General features: G+C 36.2%; 1 protein-coding gene across 5 annotated transcripts in view; it reads left to right on the forward strand.

The window, feature by feature from the left end:
• Pfrx (6-phosphofructo-2-kinase/fructose-2,6-biphosphatase) overlaps positions 1-20,525 on the forward strand; it is a 345,736-nt gene that overhangs the window by 144,403 nt on the left and 180,808 nt on the right. For all 5 annotated transcript variants that reach the window (XM_090387942.1, XM_090387944.1, XM_090387940.1 and 2 more), the window contains exon 8: positions 5,714-5,785. In XM_090387942.1, the coding sequence (XP_090244068.1) occupies positions 5,714-5,785 (72 nt within the window). The remainder of the gene's footprint in view (positions 1-5,713; positions 5,786-20,525) is intronic.

Here is a 20,525-nt window from a genome sequence, read left to right on the forward strand (position 1 = left end):
TAGTAATGACCCTTGTGAACAACTTGTAGATGTGGGATGACAAGCTAATTGGTCTATAAATTCCAATTTTTGATTTATCTCCTTTCTTATGCAGCAAAACTATGATTGCATTATTCCACTGCTTAGGCGTCAACCTTTTCTAATGCACTTTGTGAAGAGCCTTGCCAATTTTTGTGTTATGTCTCTTCCTCCGAATTTTAACAACTCTACAGTAACTTCATCTTCCCCCAGGGCTTTCTGATTCTTCATTTTCTTCAATGCACGTTCTACCTCATCAGGAAGGATATCGGGTATATCATGTGTGTTACTAATTTGTTTGTTTGGTTTTTTTTTTTTTTTTTTTAGGAGCATTAGCAACTAAGGCCATATTGCTCCGGGAATATGCAGTGGTCATTCCCTGACCTTTCTGCATCCTCCGTATTTGGTGGGCACGGGCTCGAACCCCGGTCTAATCAAGAACCGTGTGCTACGCACTGCTGCTCCTGCCCACCTGGCTACGGAGGCGCCTCACTAATTTGTGATCCATCTTCCCCACTGCTGTCATCATTCCCTTGCTCCTTGTATAATTCTGTCTTCTCTGCTATTTATAAGTAACCATTGGTATTCTTCAGTTTCAGTATCATTTGTCTTTCTGTATTCTGCTGATTTAAGTCCTTTGTTTTCCCTTAATGCTTGTTCTACTTTTCTTGTGTTAAATCTTCTTATGTCCTCTCTGAGTCTCTTTCTAATGGCTTTGCATAACTCAGTATACTCAATTTTCTCCCTGTCAGTGTTTTTCTTGCTTTTCATTTGTCGTCTTCGGTTCATCATGACAAGTGTTTCTTGACTAATTTTTTCTTCTTTGGATTTCTTTTTCCCTATAAGTTTCTTGGGCTTTATCACTTTCAGAAAGTTGTAGTATTCCTCGTCGATATCTTGGTCCTGAGCAGTCTGCAGAAGCTCAAACTTGTTCTTAAGTTCCAGTACATAGTGCTTTTTCTCCTCTTCTGTTATCTCAAAGACCTTTGTATTATTTACTCGAGTCAGTTTTTTCCTTTCCTTTCCTTTCCTACATCTATATCAAGTGTACATCTTACCATTCTGTGATCACTTCCAACATTTACCTTATTCAGGACGGTAACATCATTCACAATATATCTTCTGTTAGTAAGGATGAAGTCTATTTCATTTTTAGTTAATCCATTTGGATTAACTAATTATGATTATTCCACCCTTTTCTTGAAAAAAGTGTTCATTACTGATAGTCCTTGAGATTCTGCAAATTCCACAAGTCTTTCACCTCTTTCACCAATTCCAAAATTTCCTATAGTTTCCCTTTCTGCGCTGTTTTGTCTTTTTCCAACATTAGCATTGAAATCCCCCATAATAGTGTAGTGGGTTTTCTGTTCATCTAGAAGACTCAATTTCGGTGTACATTTCTTCAACCTCTTCATCATTATGGCTCGATGTTGGTGCATAAATCATTATAATCTTTAGCTTGTACCTCTTAGAAATCTTGAGTATTAGTCTTGACACCCTTGGTGATGTACTTTTGAATTCCAAAATGTTGTTTTTAAAATCTTTATGGACCAGAAACCCAACTCCACCTTCACTCCTTTCACTGTTTCAATTGGTGTACAGCAGATTTCCACTTGATAAACTTATAAGTGATTCATTTCTTCTTCTTGTTTCAGCCAAACCGATGATATTCCAATTCACATTTTCTAATTCCTTTTCCAACTCTAATATCCTGTCTTCACCGATGAGTGATCTTACGTTATAACAGGCCAAGTTCAGTTTCCGTGCATGGCAGCCTGGTCGTACCCAGAGATTCTTGGCTCCCTCTGCTTCCACTCTGATCCTCTTGCTGCCGTAAGAGAGAGAGTTAAAACTGCTGGGGACTGAGGGGCATTTGTTTTGTCATGCTGTCATATGCTGGAGGGTTTGGTCTTTTCCTCTTTATGCTGACCAGGCGTCTTGAAGAGAGCCTCTCTACACATTCGTTGCCACCTAAGTGATGTAACAGGGCTTACCATCGAGAAGGTGTGCATGAGTGGATTTTAGGGAGGCAGGCCAACCGGACTTCTCCTAAATCTTCTGTAATAGAGAGATATTGGATCCATCAGTGTTTTAGGCTGAGTGTCTGATAACACACAGGATACCTGTTCCCCTCTAAGTCCCCATTGTAGCAACTTACCCTTAATACCATTCTATTCCAATTTGTACAGTAGTCTTCCATGCGCAACAGTGTCAAAAGCTTTCCTGAAATCCAAGTATGTGATATTAAAATTATTTTTTGCATCCAGTTCCTTTGTAATCACGTCATAGTATCCAATCAAATTTGTCAGAGACTTTCCCTTAAGAAACCCATGCTGTGTCTGAATTATTGCTGCGATCTTGTCTAGATGATCCTGCAATGCATCTTTAACCAGTGACTCCATTATTTTTCCTGGAACAGAAGTTAAACTAACTGGTCTGTAATTACTCATGTCACCCTTCGATCCCCCTCTGTGAATTGGGGATACATTTGCACATCTCCACTCGTTGGGGACTTCCCCTGAGTCCAAGGATGCTGTCATAATTATGGCTAAGGGTTTGCTTACTTCCTTTGCCGCCTCTTTTAATATAACTGGATAGATCCCATCCACCCCAGGTACCTTTCTTATGTTTAACTTCAACAATTTTTCATTCCCTTTGCTGCTTTCAGTTATTACAAAATCACTTTGCTCCCTGTTAGCATTTGATAAACTTCTGGCACCCCTCTCATTGAATAATTCATGTGTGAATGTAGATGCAAAATACTCATTCAGTTTGTTTGCTATCTGAGCAGGATCATCAACAGTCGAACCATCGATATCAAGTGGACCAATATGATTCATACCCTTCCTTTTAGAGTTTGTATAAGTAAAGAAGTCCTTGTTGTTTTTCTTAGCATCCTTTGCTAAAGGTTTCTCGGAATCTGCCGTCGCTTGCGTAATCTCCTTTGTGATTTGATTACAGACTAGCTTATATCTGCCATAGGCTTCTGTGTTGCCTGATAATTTATATGCATCTTGTGCATTTTTCTTTTCTACCACGAGTCTCAGTAGTTCAATTGACAACCATTTAGGCCTAAACCTTGAACAATATTTCTTAATCGGTTTGAAAAGCCTAGTAGCTTCCAAGATTAATTCCTTGAATGCTTCCCACTTAGAATTTGATGTTGGTAACATCATCCATTGGTTCCACTGTACAGAATTTAAAAACTGTCTGAGACCACTGTAGTCACCCTTTCAGAGGCAAAAACCCTTCCCTTTACCCCTGATGGTAATTATATCTTTAAGTTAATCCCTCATCAGTACACTGTTCCTTTATCTGCAAGAGTATTACCCTCTCTGGTTGCCTCTCAAACATGCTGCTGCAGAAAATAGTCATCCAATAAATCCAAAAATCTTGCTAGTATTGAATTTTATTTATTTTTGTCTTTACACTTTTTACTTTTAATAATAAAATTCAGGCAGCGTATGTGCGATTGACCAAACCGCAAGTTCCACTCAATATCTGGGAAGTTGAAATCCCCCATTATAAGACATTCCGATTTACTAGCCCACTCTATTTCTCTGTAAAATTGTTCGTTTTACTGATTAGTCATTAGCCTATAACACACTCCTACTCTTATTTTTGCTTTCCCAGTGCTTATATCACACCAAACTGACTCAACATTGCACTGTCCCTCTATGTCAACTGGATGCACTTCCTTTTGAATAGATATAATTCACCCATTTAAAATTTACTTGAGGAGGAGAATCACTTGTATCTTTAAATTTGACAATAACTGGCAATGAAACATTTCTGGATTTTAAAATGTACTGTTAACCTAGAAATACTGGCTTGTTGTTACAATATAACAGTTATTATCAACCTTTTTTTCTCATAAACAGCCAATCTTATTTAATCAGTTTTTAAATGTATATAAATATTGCACTATTCCAGTTGCTTTGAACAGTAAGGTTCATATTCTTACAGAGGTAGGTTTTAAGTCATAGCTAACTAACCTAATAGTCTGATTTTAGACATATAAAACATATCAAGTTAAGTTTCAATTAAATTTCGCAGTAAACCAACCTACCAAGTCAGCCACAGGCAAAATGTGTTGTTTATATTCCAGGGTTTTGTAACATTGCTTAATATTACAAAACTTGTGTAAACTTGAGACCATTTTTAATCACACTCCTTCCATAAACTGATAGTGCATTACAGAAATGTGACTTGGTGTATAGTGTCTCGTTCAGCTTGCAGTTATTCATATTGAGCTTTGAACTAATCACATGGTTGAGCAAAGTTACTATGATATGTAAATTCTTTTATCTTCTAATCACCCAGAAGTGTCCATTTTGACTTATTTCATGATTGTAAATCACCAATTTTCTTTTGACAAAATCAGTACAGTAGTTGTTCAGCATTTATTAAATTTTTCAAATAAGGTTATTAATTATTATTAATAGCCATATGGTGCAAGGAAAGAGTGAGAGAGAGTGTCAGTCAAAAGGAATCACCAAAAAGAGAAGAATGATGATATCCAGCTTGGGACCCTGGATGTGCCAGGCCCATACTCACCAGATGTGAGCCCACGGGGTTATATTGCAGTCTGATTATAAATATCTATATATCTAAATGTTAGATGTTTAATATTAAATATAATTAATTATGTTTAATATTAAATAATAAATTATTTATTATCTAATATTTAATGTCCATATTTAATTTCAGGTTTATAGTCTTAAGTGCATGTATGATAATCCTTCACCTTCTACTAAGTAGTCTATTTAAACTTTCTCTCTCTCTCTCTCTCTTTTTTGTATTGCACTCCCTTCGTTACATTATTTATAATAATTGGGGCATCCAATTGTTTTTGAATTAAGATAAAGGATGTGGTAGTTTGAGTGCTAAAATTCATAGTATTTTAAATTGTAGTTTAAATTTTAGTGTTGATATTCACAGTACCTTGGAAAAATAAAGATACACATAGTAAAAGTAAGTAAGTAAAGATAAGGTTTGAATAAATTAAAAATATTTAATTTTTTTCAAAACAGTTGAAGTTGAATATATACTTTTTGTATAATATGGAATGACATGATTTGTATTATAAATGTAGAACTTGAAGTTCAACAGATGTTCTGTAATATCTGTGGTTAGCCATTTTATCTTCATTAATATGATTAAAATAAATACATGCTTTTTTATATTTTTAGATATACACATTTTCCCATCTTTTTCAAATATAACCTATTAGACTATATTTTAAGTTTTAATTTTACATAGCCTTATTTAAAATTAACTGACTTAAGTTACAAAAAGCTTATCTCTACACAAACATTAAATCAGGAGTTTCATTGTATTAATTGAGCCCAACTCATGTTCAACATTTATTCAACTGATATTATCACGGCGCCTCTATAGCCAGGTGGGCAGGAGCAGCAGTGCATAGCACACGCTTGATTAGACCGGGGTTCGAGCCCGTGACCACCAAATACGGAGGATGCAGAAAGGTCAGGGAATCACCACCACATATCCCCGGAGCAATATGGCCTTAGTTGCTAATGCTCCTAAAAACCAAATAACAGTAACAATGATATTATCACAGATTATTTGTGTAAAAAAAATGTCTAATATTTGGTGTAATTTTAATTTTTAAATGTGATTATTATTTGAATTCTTATTGTAATTACTGATTTTATCTGTTAAATAATTGCAGCATGGAGAAAGTGAGCTAAATGTTCAAGGAAAAATTGGTGGAGATGCAGATCTTTCAGAAAGAGGTTGGGAGGTTAGTGTGATAAATAAAATATAATGCGATATTTAATATAATGAATTGGGATTCTTTTTAACATTGAATAAAAGACCACAGTAGAGCTGGAATATTACAGTCTGCTGATATGAGATTTTAAAATGTCACTGTGCAGTTCACTTTATGTGGATCTACACTGAAGGGTCAAATTGTAAGTATACACTAAAATAGCATTATAGACAAACATTTACTGTTATGAAATTTTTGTTATTATATGCAAATTTTTAATGTTTTATTGGTCTCTTTGACCCTCGAAACTAGAGACATTCTATGAGAATTTATGAATACACTTATCTATCATTGATTTTTATGAATCAGTTTTTTAGCATTTACATTTTATTAAACCGAAATACTGCAAAGCTCATTGCAAGAGTTAAAAAAATCAAATAAGAGTCAGATAATAATCAAAATTTCTGTCATTTTGTTTCAATATTACTCTAAATATCAGTAAATAATTAAGAGTTTGTGCGAGGGGTAATTGTATAGGTCCAAATTTCATATTGAACTATACAAATATTCCTACATCTTTTTTCTTCATCAGTTACCTTGAGTTTGATGTTACCCAAATGGTACGTTATTCTGGGATTACTGTTATCCTAATGTAACTTGCTTTTATCAATGTTAAATCTTAGTTTGCACTTTTCAACCCATCTGCTCAGTTTGTCTAGAACTTGAAGGCTTACCCTGATTATTGTCATTAACTACTGCCTGCCTTTATATCAACAACAGTAGACATCAGTATTGTGAATTAATATTCATCATCATGAACTTGGTCCGGCTTAGGTCTTTTAAGACCTGTTCCGTTGTAGCTCTTGGAGGTGTAATGATCTTGCCATCGTTGTCTTGGTCGACCAACATCTCTCTTGCCTGTAGGTTTGTAGTTAAAGACTAATTTTGGGATCCAGTCTGGGTTCATTCTTTCTATGTGGCTGATCCATTTTTTCTGATACCGTTTTATGTCATTTACTATGTTATCTACTTTTAATTTCTCGCTGATGTCTAAATTTCTTTGGTGGCCTAGTCTTGTAAAGCCTAATAATGGTCTTAAAAATCTCATTTGTGCTGCTTCTAGTTTGTGTGCAAATTTCTTGTTTATGACCCAAGTCTCACAGCTGTACAAGAGGGCTGGTTTTGAAGTGATGTTGTGCAGTCGTAATTTTGTTTCGTTTGTTTTCCGAAGTGGTGTTTAATCATTCCATTTATTTTCTTATATTTTTTTAGTTTAGTGTGGATGTCTTTCCCTTCATTTGATATTAAATTTCCCAAAATAAGTGAAGTCAGATATTTGTTCTATTATTTTATCATCAATAACAATTTTGACTCTTTGTATGTTTTTTCCACATAATCCCATTGATTTTGTTTTTGAGGTGGAGATTTTCATCCCTTACTTTTTACCTATTTTATTAAGTTCATTTGCTGCTATCTGTAGTTCATCTTTGGATTTTGCAATTATAACTTGATCATCAGCATATAATATAGTTTGAATTTTATTCCTGTTGTTCGACTGTATTCCGTTGTTAATTGTTTGTTTCCATTCTTTAAGAATTTTATTGATGTAGATATTAAATAAATTTGGTGATAATCCACGTCCTTGTTTCACTCCTTTATTGGTGTTAATTGGGTCTGATAGTTGGCCATTAGAATATTTTATACCGACTTTTGAGTTTTTATATAGGCTTTGGATCGCTTTCCAGAGTTGGTTGGGATATTTTCTTCACGTATAATCTGCCAAAATTTTTCCTGGTTTACATTGTCATATGCTTTTTCATAATCAATAAAGAGCAGAAATGTCGATAGGTTGAATTCTCTTCTTTTCTCCAAAATTTGTTGTAGTGAGAAAATGGCATCTATTGTGCTTCTCCCTTTTCTGAACCCACCAATGATATTAAGAATAGAAGATCTGCAGATTTACTTAACAAGTACAGGTCAATGTTGCAAAAAAGATGAGTCAGGGTTAAATTTGAAAGCGTCTGCAATTCTGCCCAGACACGATAAGAGGGAGTATATGATGAGAGCCTTGTCATCAATTCGGCCCTGGAGGGAATGTGCAAAGCTCAAGGGGTAGAATTTTTTTCAGTGTGGTCTGTGCTTGTTAACAGAAGAGACTGCTTCTACAGGGATGGGATACACTTAAATAGAATGGGTGCAAGAATATTTGCTGATGCTATTGAGGAGGTAGGTTGGAAAACTGCTAGCTTGGGGGGGGATTCACAGACTAAAAGGTAAAAACTAGCCACAGGCAGAGGTGAAAGTGATTCTTGCACAACTTCTATTAGAATAAGTAGCGACCTGGAGGGAGGGGTGCTGGGGGTTTCAGGGACTGATGGCAGTCATTGTGAAACAGGTGAGTATATGGGATTGTTAGGGTAACTAATAATAAGGATAGGTACATGTATACTTGTATGTATACCAATGCTAGAAGTATAGTAAATAAATTTGAAGAATTTGAAGTGTTGGTCAAGACATCAAAGACGGATATATTGTTGGGATAGCAGAGACGTGGTGTCACACAGATATAAGGGATGCAGAACTGGAATTTTGGGAGCACAATGTGTACAGAAAGGATGGACAGGATAGGAAGGGAGGAGTTGTTATGCTGTTAATTAAGAAAAACTTAAAATCAAAAGAAGTGCATCCAGTTGATATAGATGAACAGTGCATTGTTGAATCAGTTTGGTGTGACATAAGCACTGCGAAAGCAAAAATAAGAGTAGGAGTGTGTTATAGGCCTAATGACTCAAATGAGCACAATGTACAATTGTACAGAGAAATAGAGTGGGCTAGTAAATCAGAATGTCTTATAATGGGGGATTTTAACTTCCCAGATAAACTGGTACTTGTGGGTTGGTTACTCGCACACTAGTAAGACTTTTGTGGATTTATTGGATGATTGTTTTCTGCAGCAGCAGCATGTTCGAGAGGCAACCAGAGAGGGTAATACTCTTGATCTGGTTATCAGCAGTGATCATTCGTGTATTAAGAATTTGCAGATAAAGGAACCACTAGGTGGCAGTGATCAGTGTACTGATGTGGGATTTACTTAAAGATATAATTACCGTCAGGGGTAAAGGAAAGGGTTTTTGCTTCCGTAACAGGTGAGTACAGTGGTCTCAGACAGTTTTTAAATTCTGTACAGTGGGATCAACTGACAATGTTACCAACAGTAAATTCTAAGTGGGAAACATTCAAGGACTTAAACGTGGATGCTACTAAAAGTTTCATACCTATTAAATATTGTTCAAGGTTTAGGCCTAAATGGTTATCAAATGGCGCCTCCGTAGCCAGGTGGGAAGGAGCAGCAGTGCTTGGCACACGCTTCTTGATTAGACCGGGGTTCAAGCCTGCCACCACCAAATACGGAGGATGCGGAAAGGTCAGGGAATGACCACCGCATATCCCGGAGCAATATGGCCTTAGTTGCTAATGCTCCTAAAAACCAAAATAACTAACTAACTGGTTATCAAATGAACTAATGAGACTCGTGACAGAGAAGAAAAATGCATGGGATGCATATAAATTATCAAGCGACTCAGAAGCCTATGGCAGATATAAGTTAGTCTGTAATCAGGTCACAAAGGAGGTTAGGCAGGCGAAGGCAGATTATGAGAAATCTTTGGCAAAAGATGCTAAGAAAAACAGCAAGGATTTCTTTACTTATATAAACTCTAAAAGGAAGGGGATGAATCTGATTGGTCCACTTGATATCGTTGGTTCGACTGTTGATGCTCGTGCTCAAATAGCAAACAAACTGAATTAGTATTTTGCATCTACATTCACATATGAGGAGTTATTAAGGTGTGAAAATGGCAGAAGGTTATCAAATTGTAGCAGGGTGCTTAACGATTTTGTAATAATTGAGAGCAAAGTGGAGGAGAAATTGTCGAAGTTCATAAAGGCACCTGGGGTGGATGGGATCTATCCAGTTTTATTAAAGGAGGCGGGAAAGCAACTAAGAAAACCCTTAGCCATAATTATGAGGCATCTTGGACTCAGGGGAGGTCCCCACGGACTGGAGATGTGCAAATGTATCCCCAATTCACAAAGGGGGATCGAAGGGTGACACGAGTAATTACAGACCAGTTAGTTTAACTTCTATTCCGAGTAAAATAATGGAGTCACTGGTTAAAGATGCATTGCAGGATCATCTAGACAAGACTGCAGCAATAATTCAGACAGACACAGCATGGGTTTGTTAAGGGAAAGTCTTGTCTGACAAATTTGATAGGATATTATGATGTTGTTACAAAGGAACTGGATGCAAAAAATAATTTTATATCATATATTTGGATTTCAGGAAAGCTTTTGACACTGTTGCGCATGGAAGACTATTGTATAAATTGGAGCAGAATGGTATTAAGGGTAAGTTGCTACAATGGATAAAAGGATGGTTGAGTGGGAGAAGACAGAGGGTGGTAATTAATGGGTGCTACTCTTCGTGGACTAATATTATTAGTGGAGCCCCACAGGGTTCGGTGTTAGGTCCTCTGTTGTTTTGTATATTTATCAATGATATTGATGAAGGTATATCAGGCTTAGTGTCGAAGTTTGCTGATGATGCAAAGGTTGGCAGGGTTGTTAATGACAGTAATGGCAGTGTGCTACTGCAACAGGATCTAGATAACTTGGGCAGATGGGCTAAGAAGTGGTAACTGAAGTTTAACCTTGACAAATGCAAAGTACTGCATATGGGTAAAAGTAACCCCAGAGAAATGTACCAACTGTGTGGTACTACACTTAAGGGTTTTTTTGTTTTTTTATTTTTGTAGTTGTTTTTGGCGCATCGGCTTCTGTGGCCATAATGCACCTTCCAAGGTTTTTTGCAGTACTTTGATGCATGCCTGAAGTGGGATTCGAACCCGCGACCTTTGGGTTGCTAGGCAGGCACTTTACCCCCCCGGCTAGCCCGGTCGGCTACACTTAAGGTGGTAGAAAATGAAAAAGACCTGGGAGTAATTATGCAGTCAGATATGAAGTTTTCTGAGCAATGCAGACAGGCTGCCAGGGCAGGTCATGGGGTTTTTTCAATGATATATAGGAATTTTTCTAGCAAGGAGGAGGTGATTGTCTCTCTGTATAAGGCAATGGTCTGGCTGCGCCTTGAGTACTGCGTACAGGTCTAGAGGCCTCATTTTAGGAAGGATGTAGATTTGCTTGAGTGTGTACAGAGAAGAACAACAAGATTGGTGAGGGGAATGAAAGGGATCTTTCACCAAGAGTGGCTTAAGTTCTGCAAATTGCAGTGGCTGGAGACTAGGCACACTCTTGGTGATCTGATTGATGTGTATAAGGCCTTGAATGGATTGAGCACGCTGAATTCTGATGGGATCCTTCCACTTGTTCAGATTACGAACCTTGATAGGTTAAATAAATTTAAGGAGGAACTGGACAGGCATTTGGAGGGAATGGTGTGTTTTTTTTTTTTTTTTTTGCAAATGCTGCATAAACACATGCACTTGCCTTCTTGCATCACATGCCACCACCACTACTACTAAGAATTGTTTACAGTGTTTATTAAATTTATAAATTTAATAGTTGTTAGGGTTATTTTCTGGAGCCTTTTTTTGTGTAAATTGATTACTATTCCTGTTTCCCAATCTTTGGGTATCTGTTGCTTATGCCATATGATGTTAAATAATTTTAGTAGTGTGTTTTTAGTAAGGTCCCTCCAATATTTAAATAGTTCTACATTCAAATTGTCTATGCCTGGGCTTTTTCGGTTTTTTGGTTTTTGTAATATTAACTCTAGTTCTTCCATTGTTATATATTTTTTTCTTCCTCTTTGGTTATCACAAATTCATCTTCCAGTTCCCTAGTGCCTGGGTTATACCATAGTTTGGAATAGTGTTGCTTCCATTCTGCTTGGGAGATGGAGTTGGTTTTTATTTGATCATTTGTTTCTAGTTGTAATTTCTTAAAAATTTTAAAATCTCTTCTCTGTGGGCGGTGATATCACGTTCTAAAGATTTAACAAATTTATCCCAGTCATCTCGTTGGATTTTTCTGGTTAGTTTTCTGACTTCTGCTTGAAGCTTTTTATATTTTATGTGTTGATGTAGGTCTTTAGTTTGTAGGAACAGTTTATAGGTCCTGTTTTTTTCTCATTGATTGTTTGTTTCAATTCTTCATTCTAAGTTCCTAGCCAGTTTTTAATTTTTTATAGGTTTATATCCAAGACTTTCTTCAGCAACTCCCAGAATTGATTTTTTCATGTTTGACCAGATTTCCTCAACATTATCACTTTCATCTGATTTGAGTTTATCTTTCAATCGACTTTTATACAGGAATTTAGTGCTTTCATCTTCCAACAAATGCATTTTTAATTTCTTAGTAGTAGTTGTTGGTATTTTCTTCTTTTTATTAAGATAATTTCTTTTATTTTGAAAGTGCTTTCTACTAGGTAGTGATCACTGTCAATTTCACTGCCTCTGAATACTCTAGTGTCTCTAATTTTGTCATTTAAATTTTCATTAATGATAATATAATCTATTATAGACTTTGTGTTTCTTGCTTCCCATGTGAATATATGGATATTCTTATGTCTGAAAAAAGTATTTGTAATTTTAAGTTTATTGAAAATGCAGAAGTCTATCAGGCATCTTCCATTATTGTTGACCCCTGGTTCGCCTTCTGATCCTATATGTTTGTCTACCGATTGAACACCAACCCTTGCATTAAATCTCCTGCTAGTATGAGATACTTGTTTTTGTTAGTGTGGTCTATCATCTGTTGTAATTCGTCATAAAATTCTGTGGTTTCATCAATGTTGCTTTCTGCTGGTGCCTAGATGCCAATGATTGTTATTGTATTACAATCATTGGCAATCAGTGAATTAGTATTAAAAATATTAATTCATAAAAAAAAAAAACAATATTGAAACAGTAAGAGCCCAGCACTCTGTCTCCCTGTGATGCCCTATTCATCACATTAGTCCATGAAAAGCAGTGACTATTTATAACTATTCATTGTTTTCTACTACTTAACCATCCCTTTATTCATAATAGTAACTTGTCTGTAATGCATTGCTCCAATTTATATTGTACCATATACAGCTGCTGTATATTGTACCATATACAGCAGCTGTGTGTGTGTATGGTACAATATCAAAGGCCTTTCTGAAATCTAAGAACAGTAAACCCTCACTAATCCGGATCGAAATATGAAAAATTCTGTTCACAGTTGAGTATTGTACTTTGAAAGGCACACTGTATTTAGGAAGGCCAATGAGTCACTCTGTGTGCTGATTGACTGCACAGAGAGATGGAACATACATTACATTGTCTTAAGTGTTGTTCAGTATCGTTGTTGACTCTGAGTCGGACGGATGTTATTGCTTATATTGCTTCATTTGTGTACTTTTATACATATATATGTACATAAGTTAACATATTTTATATAATTGTGTTCTAAAGAATTGAAAAGTGGGATAAAAAGGAAACATGTTACTTTAACTATCATTTAATAAGCTCAAAGTGATAGAACAACTTGAAAATTGTGTTCTTTTAAAAAAAAAGTTGCTGAAGAATTTGGTATTGGCCAACAGAATGTCAGATTTAAAAAAAACAAAAAGAATCTATAAAAGGCATTTGCTTTAAAATTCGAACAATGTCAAATAGACATTCAAAAATCCAAAAGAAGTGTTGCTGGAAGAAACTGTATTTTGTTCACAGCAATGATTAAATGACATTAGCATGCATGGTGTTGAGCTATAGGCAGGAGCAGAAAAGTTTGCAAAGCATTTTGAAGTTACACAATTTTACTTACAGTTCAGGATGGCTGTGGTGATTTTGACAAAGGCACAATATCACTAATAAAAAAATTTGTGGTGAGACCCTAAATGGTGATATTGAAGGTGGTGAGCCATTTAGAAAAAAATTAAATGAAATAATAATGCAAGCAGATCTTTGTTATTCTCAAATATATAATACCAATGAAATGGGACTGTTTTGGCATGGTCTACCAGAAAATACACAAGTCTTGTACAAGCAGTCAACACCAGGGCAGAAAAAGAGCACTGAAAAGTAGTTTACAGCACTTTTTTGTGTCAATGCAGATGGAACTCATCGGCTAAAGTCTGTTGTGGTCAGCAAAGCTAAGAATCCAAGGACATTAAGACTATGTGCACATTGCCTGTTGTCTACTACAACTTGCAAAATGCTTGCTTCACACAAGAAATTGTAAAGAATTCGTTCCATAACCACTTCATACCCAAAGTCAAGAGGTACGAGAAAGAAGTGTTAAAATTTTCAGATTACCAGATTAAAGCACTTCTAATCTTTGACAATGCCCCACACATCCAGATGTTGAAAATATGTCCAATAAGTGTAGTAAAATAAAGTGCTTGGCTATGTTACCAAACAAAACTGCCTTAATACAGCACATGACCAAGGCATCATTATTGCTTGCAAGATGCTCTACAAGCGCAACTTCCTTAATAAGTGGAAAATCTGATCATCTGATCTCCGGGTGCTTCTCCAGTGAGACAAAGAAAACTTCGTTGATTTCAATCCTTCTAAAACCTTGTATCTTGCAAAAAAAGTATTCTTCTGCTCCTATGCTTATCTTTGAAATGACACTCAGATTTATAGACAAGATCACATATATCTATTAGGGATTACCTTTACTTCTAATCTCTTGCCATATATTGGCACATATATGTCAAGGGAGATTAGAAGTAAAGCACATATATTTCTCCGTCTACATCTAAAAATCTGGTTTTCCTTCCGAACTGCTGTTCACTCTGTAAAAATCGCAAATCCGTCCTACCATGGAATATCTTGGGGTGGTGCCCCAAAACCTCTCTCAGGCTTCCAGATTCCATTGAAATTGGAACAGTTAAGTTAATTAAGGACCCATCCCGTGGGTACTGTTCTTCTGAATTGGCTTATGATTCCTGCTCTCTCTTCCAAACCAATCTGAACATCCTCAAATAGGCCTCTGAGGTTGGGTATATTCATATTACGTTCTTAGCGTTTTTTCACCAACCTTTCATGGAGTAAAATAAAATTAAAATAAAATAAAACAAAACAAATCTTGATAACTATATTTACAATAACCTGTATTTACAAAATTAATATACGTATTACAATATTAAAAGTATTAAAACACAAGATTAAAATGCATTAAAATATACTAAGTTAAAAGCGATAAAATCCCGTAGCTTTCAAAGGCTCCAGCCTTCTTCTTCAGCAGTACTCTCTATTATTCAGTACACCTTTAAATATCAGCAGGGTAATGGTAGGCATCACATGTTTCCATTCTCACGTGTTCCGCTCTCTTGCATTGTGGAACCGGAAGTGGCTCGAACGGAAGTCGTACGGAACCGTTCATCCTTTTTTAGGATAATAGTCTCTAAAAGGGGGTGAATCCGTACACCCCTATCCCTATTAATGTTGGTTGTAGAGCTGATCCGCAAACTCTCGAGCCACTTACGGTCCCAGAACCTATGCGCCCGATCGGTGATAGTGGCATCGTCTGGGGAGATCTGGTGCTGCTTCTCCCAAAAATGTTCGGCCACGGCGGACTTGTCATATTCCGCATTTCTTATTGCTTTTTTGTGTTCCCCCAGACGATCTTTGAGACGACGTTTTGTCTCCCCTACATAACATTCCCCACAATCCGGGCATCTAATATTATATACGACCCCACTAGCATCCTCTTTTTGAATGGGGTCCTTAACTCGCTGTGCGCAGTCTTCGTCCCGGAAGCTGCACACAGCGTGTCTGATATTTTCTTAATACTCTAGTTATATAATCCGTCAAGCCCGGATAATAGGGAATGTATGCAGTGGATACTGGTATAAAAGATTCATCTCTCCTCTGATTTTCATTAATAAATTTATCTATAATCCTCTGGGGGTAACCACATCTCCCCAGACGATGCCACTATCACCGATCGGGCGTATAGGTTCTGGGACCGTAAGTGGCTCGAGAGTTTGCGGATCAGCTCTACAACCAACATTAATAGGGATAGGGTGTACGGATTCACCCCCTTTTAGAGACTATTATCCTAAAAAAGGATGAACGGTTCCGTACGACTTCCGTTCGAGCCACTTCCGGTTCCACAATGCAAGAGAGCGGAACACGTGAGAATGGAAACATGTGATGCCTACCATTACCCTGCTGATATTTAAAGGTGTACTGAATAATAGAGAGTACTGCTGAAGAAGAAGGCTGGAGCCTTTGAAAGCTACGGGATTTTATCGCTTTTAACTTAGTATATTTTAATGCATTTTAATCTTGTGTTTTAATACTTTTAATATTGTAATACGTATATTAATTTTGTAAATACAGGTTATTGTAAATATAGTTATCAAGATTTGTTTTGTTTTATTTTATTTTAATTTTATTTTACTCCATGAAAGGTTGGTGAAAAAACGCTAAGAACGTAATACAATCTGAACATGTGCTGCAACATGTCTGCATTGTTTTACTGTCCAACTTCAAACTCACAGAATCAACTTGTCTTCTTCCTCATATTTTCCTGGAACATCCTGTCTTTATATGTATTTCAACCTACAGAAATTCAATTCTAATATCCAAGTATCTTCTTTCATCTCAAACTTCAACCCATGCATGGTATTAAGTACTATAGGTTTTAATACCTCTTGTGCTTGCGGTTTCCATTAAAAAAAAAAAAAAAAAATGTATATGCATTATATTTTGTTCATTTCTTTTAAATTCATTCAAAACCTGTTCACATGAATGAATAAATGTATCATATTTTCTTTTTTTATTTATTTATTTTTTTATAATAAAATGTTCATAGGCAAAGCACAGCATCTAATAATGCCAATAGCCAAACTGTTGTTAGAACATGACTTTAATTTACATCAGTTTAATTCAGTTAGAACGTTATATGTATTTATTTACAAACAAATTGTATGGATTTGGGTGTTAATGTAATTCATGAAATGATTCCAAAAACTGTCAAGCCATCTTTAGTAATTGTTCATGTGATTTAAAGGTCTAGGTATGTTAAATGCTGTGTAGTTTATTTTAAGTGTCCAAGAAATGGAAACTAGAACTCTGTAACTGGCCACCACTTTTTATTTACAATTAAAATATAAACCCTGAAGTAGTGAGAACAACGAATTGACATTGTGTTACTTTTAATTAAAAAGAATTACTGAAAATCATGGGGAAAATCTTTCCTATAATACAGAGCCAATCGCCCATTATTGGTAATGGCATGATATTGTTAGAACTGTGAAAGATAAATTCCAAACCAAAAGAATGTCAAGTGGGTTTTAAATTTGGGTTTTACAAAAAAGTATGAAAGGTTAAAATGAAAAATTATGAAATATGAGTGTTGAAAAGAGGTTCAAGTAATGAGAGGTGAAAAGAGACAAGGATTTAAATATAAATTATTAAAAGTACAGAATTACTAAACATTAAGATATAATTTAGTTGTGTACCAGTGAGATAATAATGCTTTTGGATGGGAAAAAAATAATAATAGTTGGTGCTTTTTTTTTGGGACAGTACGCAACAGTATGGCATACCAGCACTTTTATTAAAAGTGACGTGTGACATTTGTATGCAGTACACTTTGAAATTTGTAATATTCCAGAATCTTTTTTTCACATACCTGCTATTCAAATAAGCTTAAAGTTATTTTACTAACTTTAAGTGCATTTTTCACTGTCCGTTGTTAAGATATTTTCTATATAAAACTATAACTATTTTTAGAATTCTAAATTGCTCAGTTGGACCTCTGTTTAACGAACTCCTTTTATAGCAAATTTATTTTGAAATCCCCTTGGAAATTACATTTAAAATATGTAGTTTCTGTTGAGCGAAGAAAATTTTCATATAACAAATGGCTTAGGAGAGATTAACTGGGTTTGCACTTCTGACCTTCAGGCAATTTCGGAAATTAGTGCTGCTGCTAAGCAAGAATTGAGAGAGCTAAAGGGATTACCATTCTACAACTCAGTGGTACCTGGTAAAACCTATCTTGACCACCTGTCCCACATACGGAGAAGTTGCACTGGTCAACAGTGAGCAGATCAAGGGGTATTCCCAATGGGCTCTGGTCCATCTACTGGAGTGGCGTCCAGGCTTTCCCCATACAGGGGAAAAGGAAATTAGAATTTATTTTACTAACTTTAAGTGCATAAAGTTAATAAAAAAAAATTCTGGAAAAGGAAATTTCCAGAATTTTTCTCGAATCACTGAGTGATTTGAGAAAAATTAGGAGTTTCATTTTCAATACCTTGTTACGTGTAAAAGGAAGTTTCAGTTTTCATGTTACCCTTTTTTATTTTCAGGCTATATATAAAAAATGCAGATTCCCAACACTTGTGTAACAAATCTGTCATTAATTAATTTTTTAGATTTTATTAAAGTAATAAAAAATTACTTTCTTTTGCTTTTCAAAAAAATACCTTACTTTTGCCTTTGCCTTTAAATGCTCACTTTAATAAATCGCAAATCTGCTTAGGATGAATATAAGGTGAATAAATAAAAATGATACACGTAAAATTTAAAATATTCGAAAATTTTATTAAGTACAATAAACGATTACATTTACTAAACAAAACATTTTTTGACAATTAACGAAATTTAAAATGCTGTTTTAATTCACTTTCCATTTCCTGCTGCAGGTTGGACACTGCTGTGAATCAATTATAAGTGCCCCATTCGAGAATTGGGAGGGCATGATTTTCTTTTACCCCGACAAATAATCATCTGTTGTTTCATGGAAGTGTTATCCACATTTTATCGCAAATTTTCCCTATCTCTGTTTGGTCACAGTACTTGAATATCCGAATGACACCAACATTTTGGACAGTTTCAAAAAAAAAGAAACAAATTCAAATTTAAGAATTAGCATTAGCATTAGCAGAGGCATATGATACAAGAAAGCAAGCTTGTTCAGCATCAGCCAAAAAAAAAAAAAAAACACACAACTCCCATTTCACCCCTCCGTTCGCTCGAAATACCTGTCCAGTTGAGCCTTAAATTTGTTTAGGCTATCAACTTCAACAACAAGTGATGGAAGTCGGTTCCACCAACCAACCACCCGCTGGCCAAAGGCAAATTTCCGCACATCTGTCTGACATCCGTCCTTCCTCAATTTGAATTTATGCACTCTGAGCTGATTATTCTGAGCAAGATAAAGAATCCCATTGGCATTGAGCATGCTCAAACCATTCAAAGCCTTATACACCTCTATCAGATCACCTCGCCGGTGCCTAGTCTCCAGACTCTATAATTTGCAAAACTTAAGCCTTTCTTCGTAAGAGCAACCCTTTGTTCCATTCACTAATCTTGTTGCCCTTCTCTGTACCCGTTCCAGCAGCTCTACATCCTTCTTGAAATGAGGCCTCCAGACCTGTATACAGTACTCAAGATGTGGCCTAACCATTGCCTTATACAAGGGAATAATCACCTCCTTATCCCTGCTAGAAAAATTCCTGTATATCATTGACAAGACACCATGAGCTACTCTTGCAGCTCGTCTGCACTGCTCAGAGAACTTCATATCTGCCTGCACAATTACCCCCAGGTCCTTTTCATTCTCCACCACTGTCAGTGTAGTACCGCAGAGTTGATACGTTGCTCTGGGGTTACTGTTTCCCATATGTAGTACTTTGCATTTGTCAATGTTAAACTTCATTTGCCACCTCTCAGCCCATCTGTTCAACCTTTCCAGATCCTGTTGCAGCAGCATAGCATCAGTGGTGTCCTTAACAACCCTGCCAACCTTTGTATCATCTGCAAACTTGGACATTAAACTTGATATCCCATCATCAATATCATTCATAAACACCGAAAACAACAACGGACCCAACACTGAACCCTGAGGAACTCCACTAATAACATTAGTCCACGTTGAGCTGTGTCCATTGATTACCACTCTCTGTCTTCTGCCACTCAACCATGCCCTTTATCCATAGCAGCAATTTGCCTCCAATGCCACACTGCTCCAATTTGTGCAGCAGTCTTCCATGTGCAACAGTATCAAAAGCCTTTCTAAGATCCAAATATATAATATCAAAGTTATTCCCTGCATCCAGTTCTTTTGTGACTACATCATAGTATCCAATCAAATTGGTCAGGCAAGACCTGCCCTTAACAAAACCATGCTGCGTCTGAGCTATAACTGAATTCTTGTCTAGATGATCCTGCAGTGCTTCTTTAACCAGTGCCTCCATTAATTTACCTCGAACAGAAGTTAAACTAACAGGTCTATAATTACTTGTGTCAGCCTTTGATCCTCCTTTGTGAATTGGGGTTACATTTGCACATCTCCAGTCTATGGGTACCTCCCCTGAGTCCAAAGAAGCTCTCATAATTATGGCTAGGGGTTTGCTTACTTCCTTTGCTGCCTCCTTTAATATAACTGGATAGATCCCATCCACCCCAGGTGCCTTTTTTATGTTTATCCTCAACAATTTCTCCTCCACTTTCCTCTCAGTTATTACAAAATCATCCAGCTCACTGCCAATGTTTACTTTACCTACATCATTCTCCTTCCTGAATAACTCCTCATGCGTGAATGTAGAGGCAAAATACTCGTTTAGATTGTTAGCCACCTGAGCAGGATCCTCAACTGTTGAACCATCAATATCCAGTGGACCAATCTGATTCATCCCTTTCCTTCTTGAGTTTAAATTGGTAAAGAACTCTTTTCTGTTTTTCTTTGCATCCTTTGCCAAGAATTTTTCGTAGTCTGCCTTTGCCTGCCTAATCTCCTTTGTGACTTGGTTACAGAC

This window comes from Mastigoproctus giganteus, chromosome 13 (assembly GCF_048544385.1).
Source record: "Mastigoproctus giganteus isolate SK-2022 chromosome 13, ASM4854438v1, whole genome shotgun sequence".
In the NCBI taxonomy this organism is placed as follows: Eukaryota; Metazoa; Arthropoda; class Arachnida; order Uropygi; family Thelyphonidae; genus Mastigoproctus; species Mastigoproctus giganteus.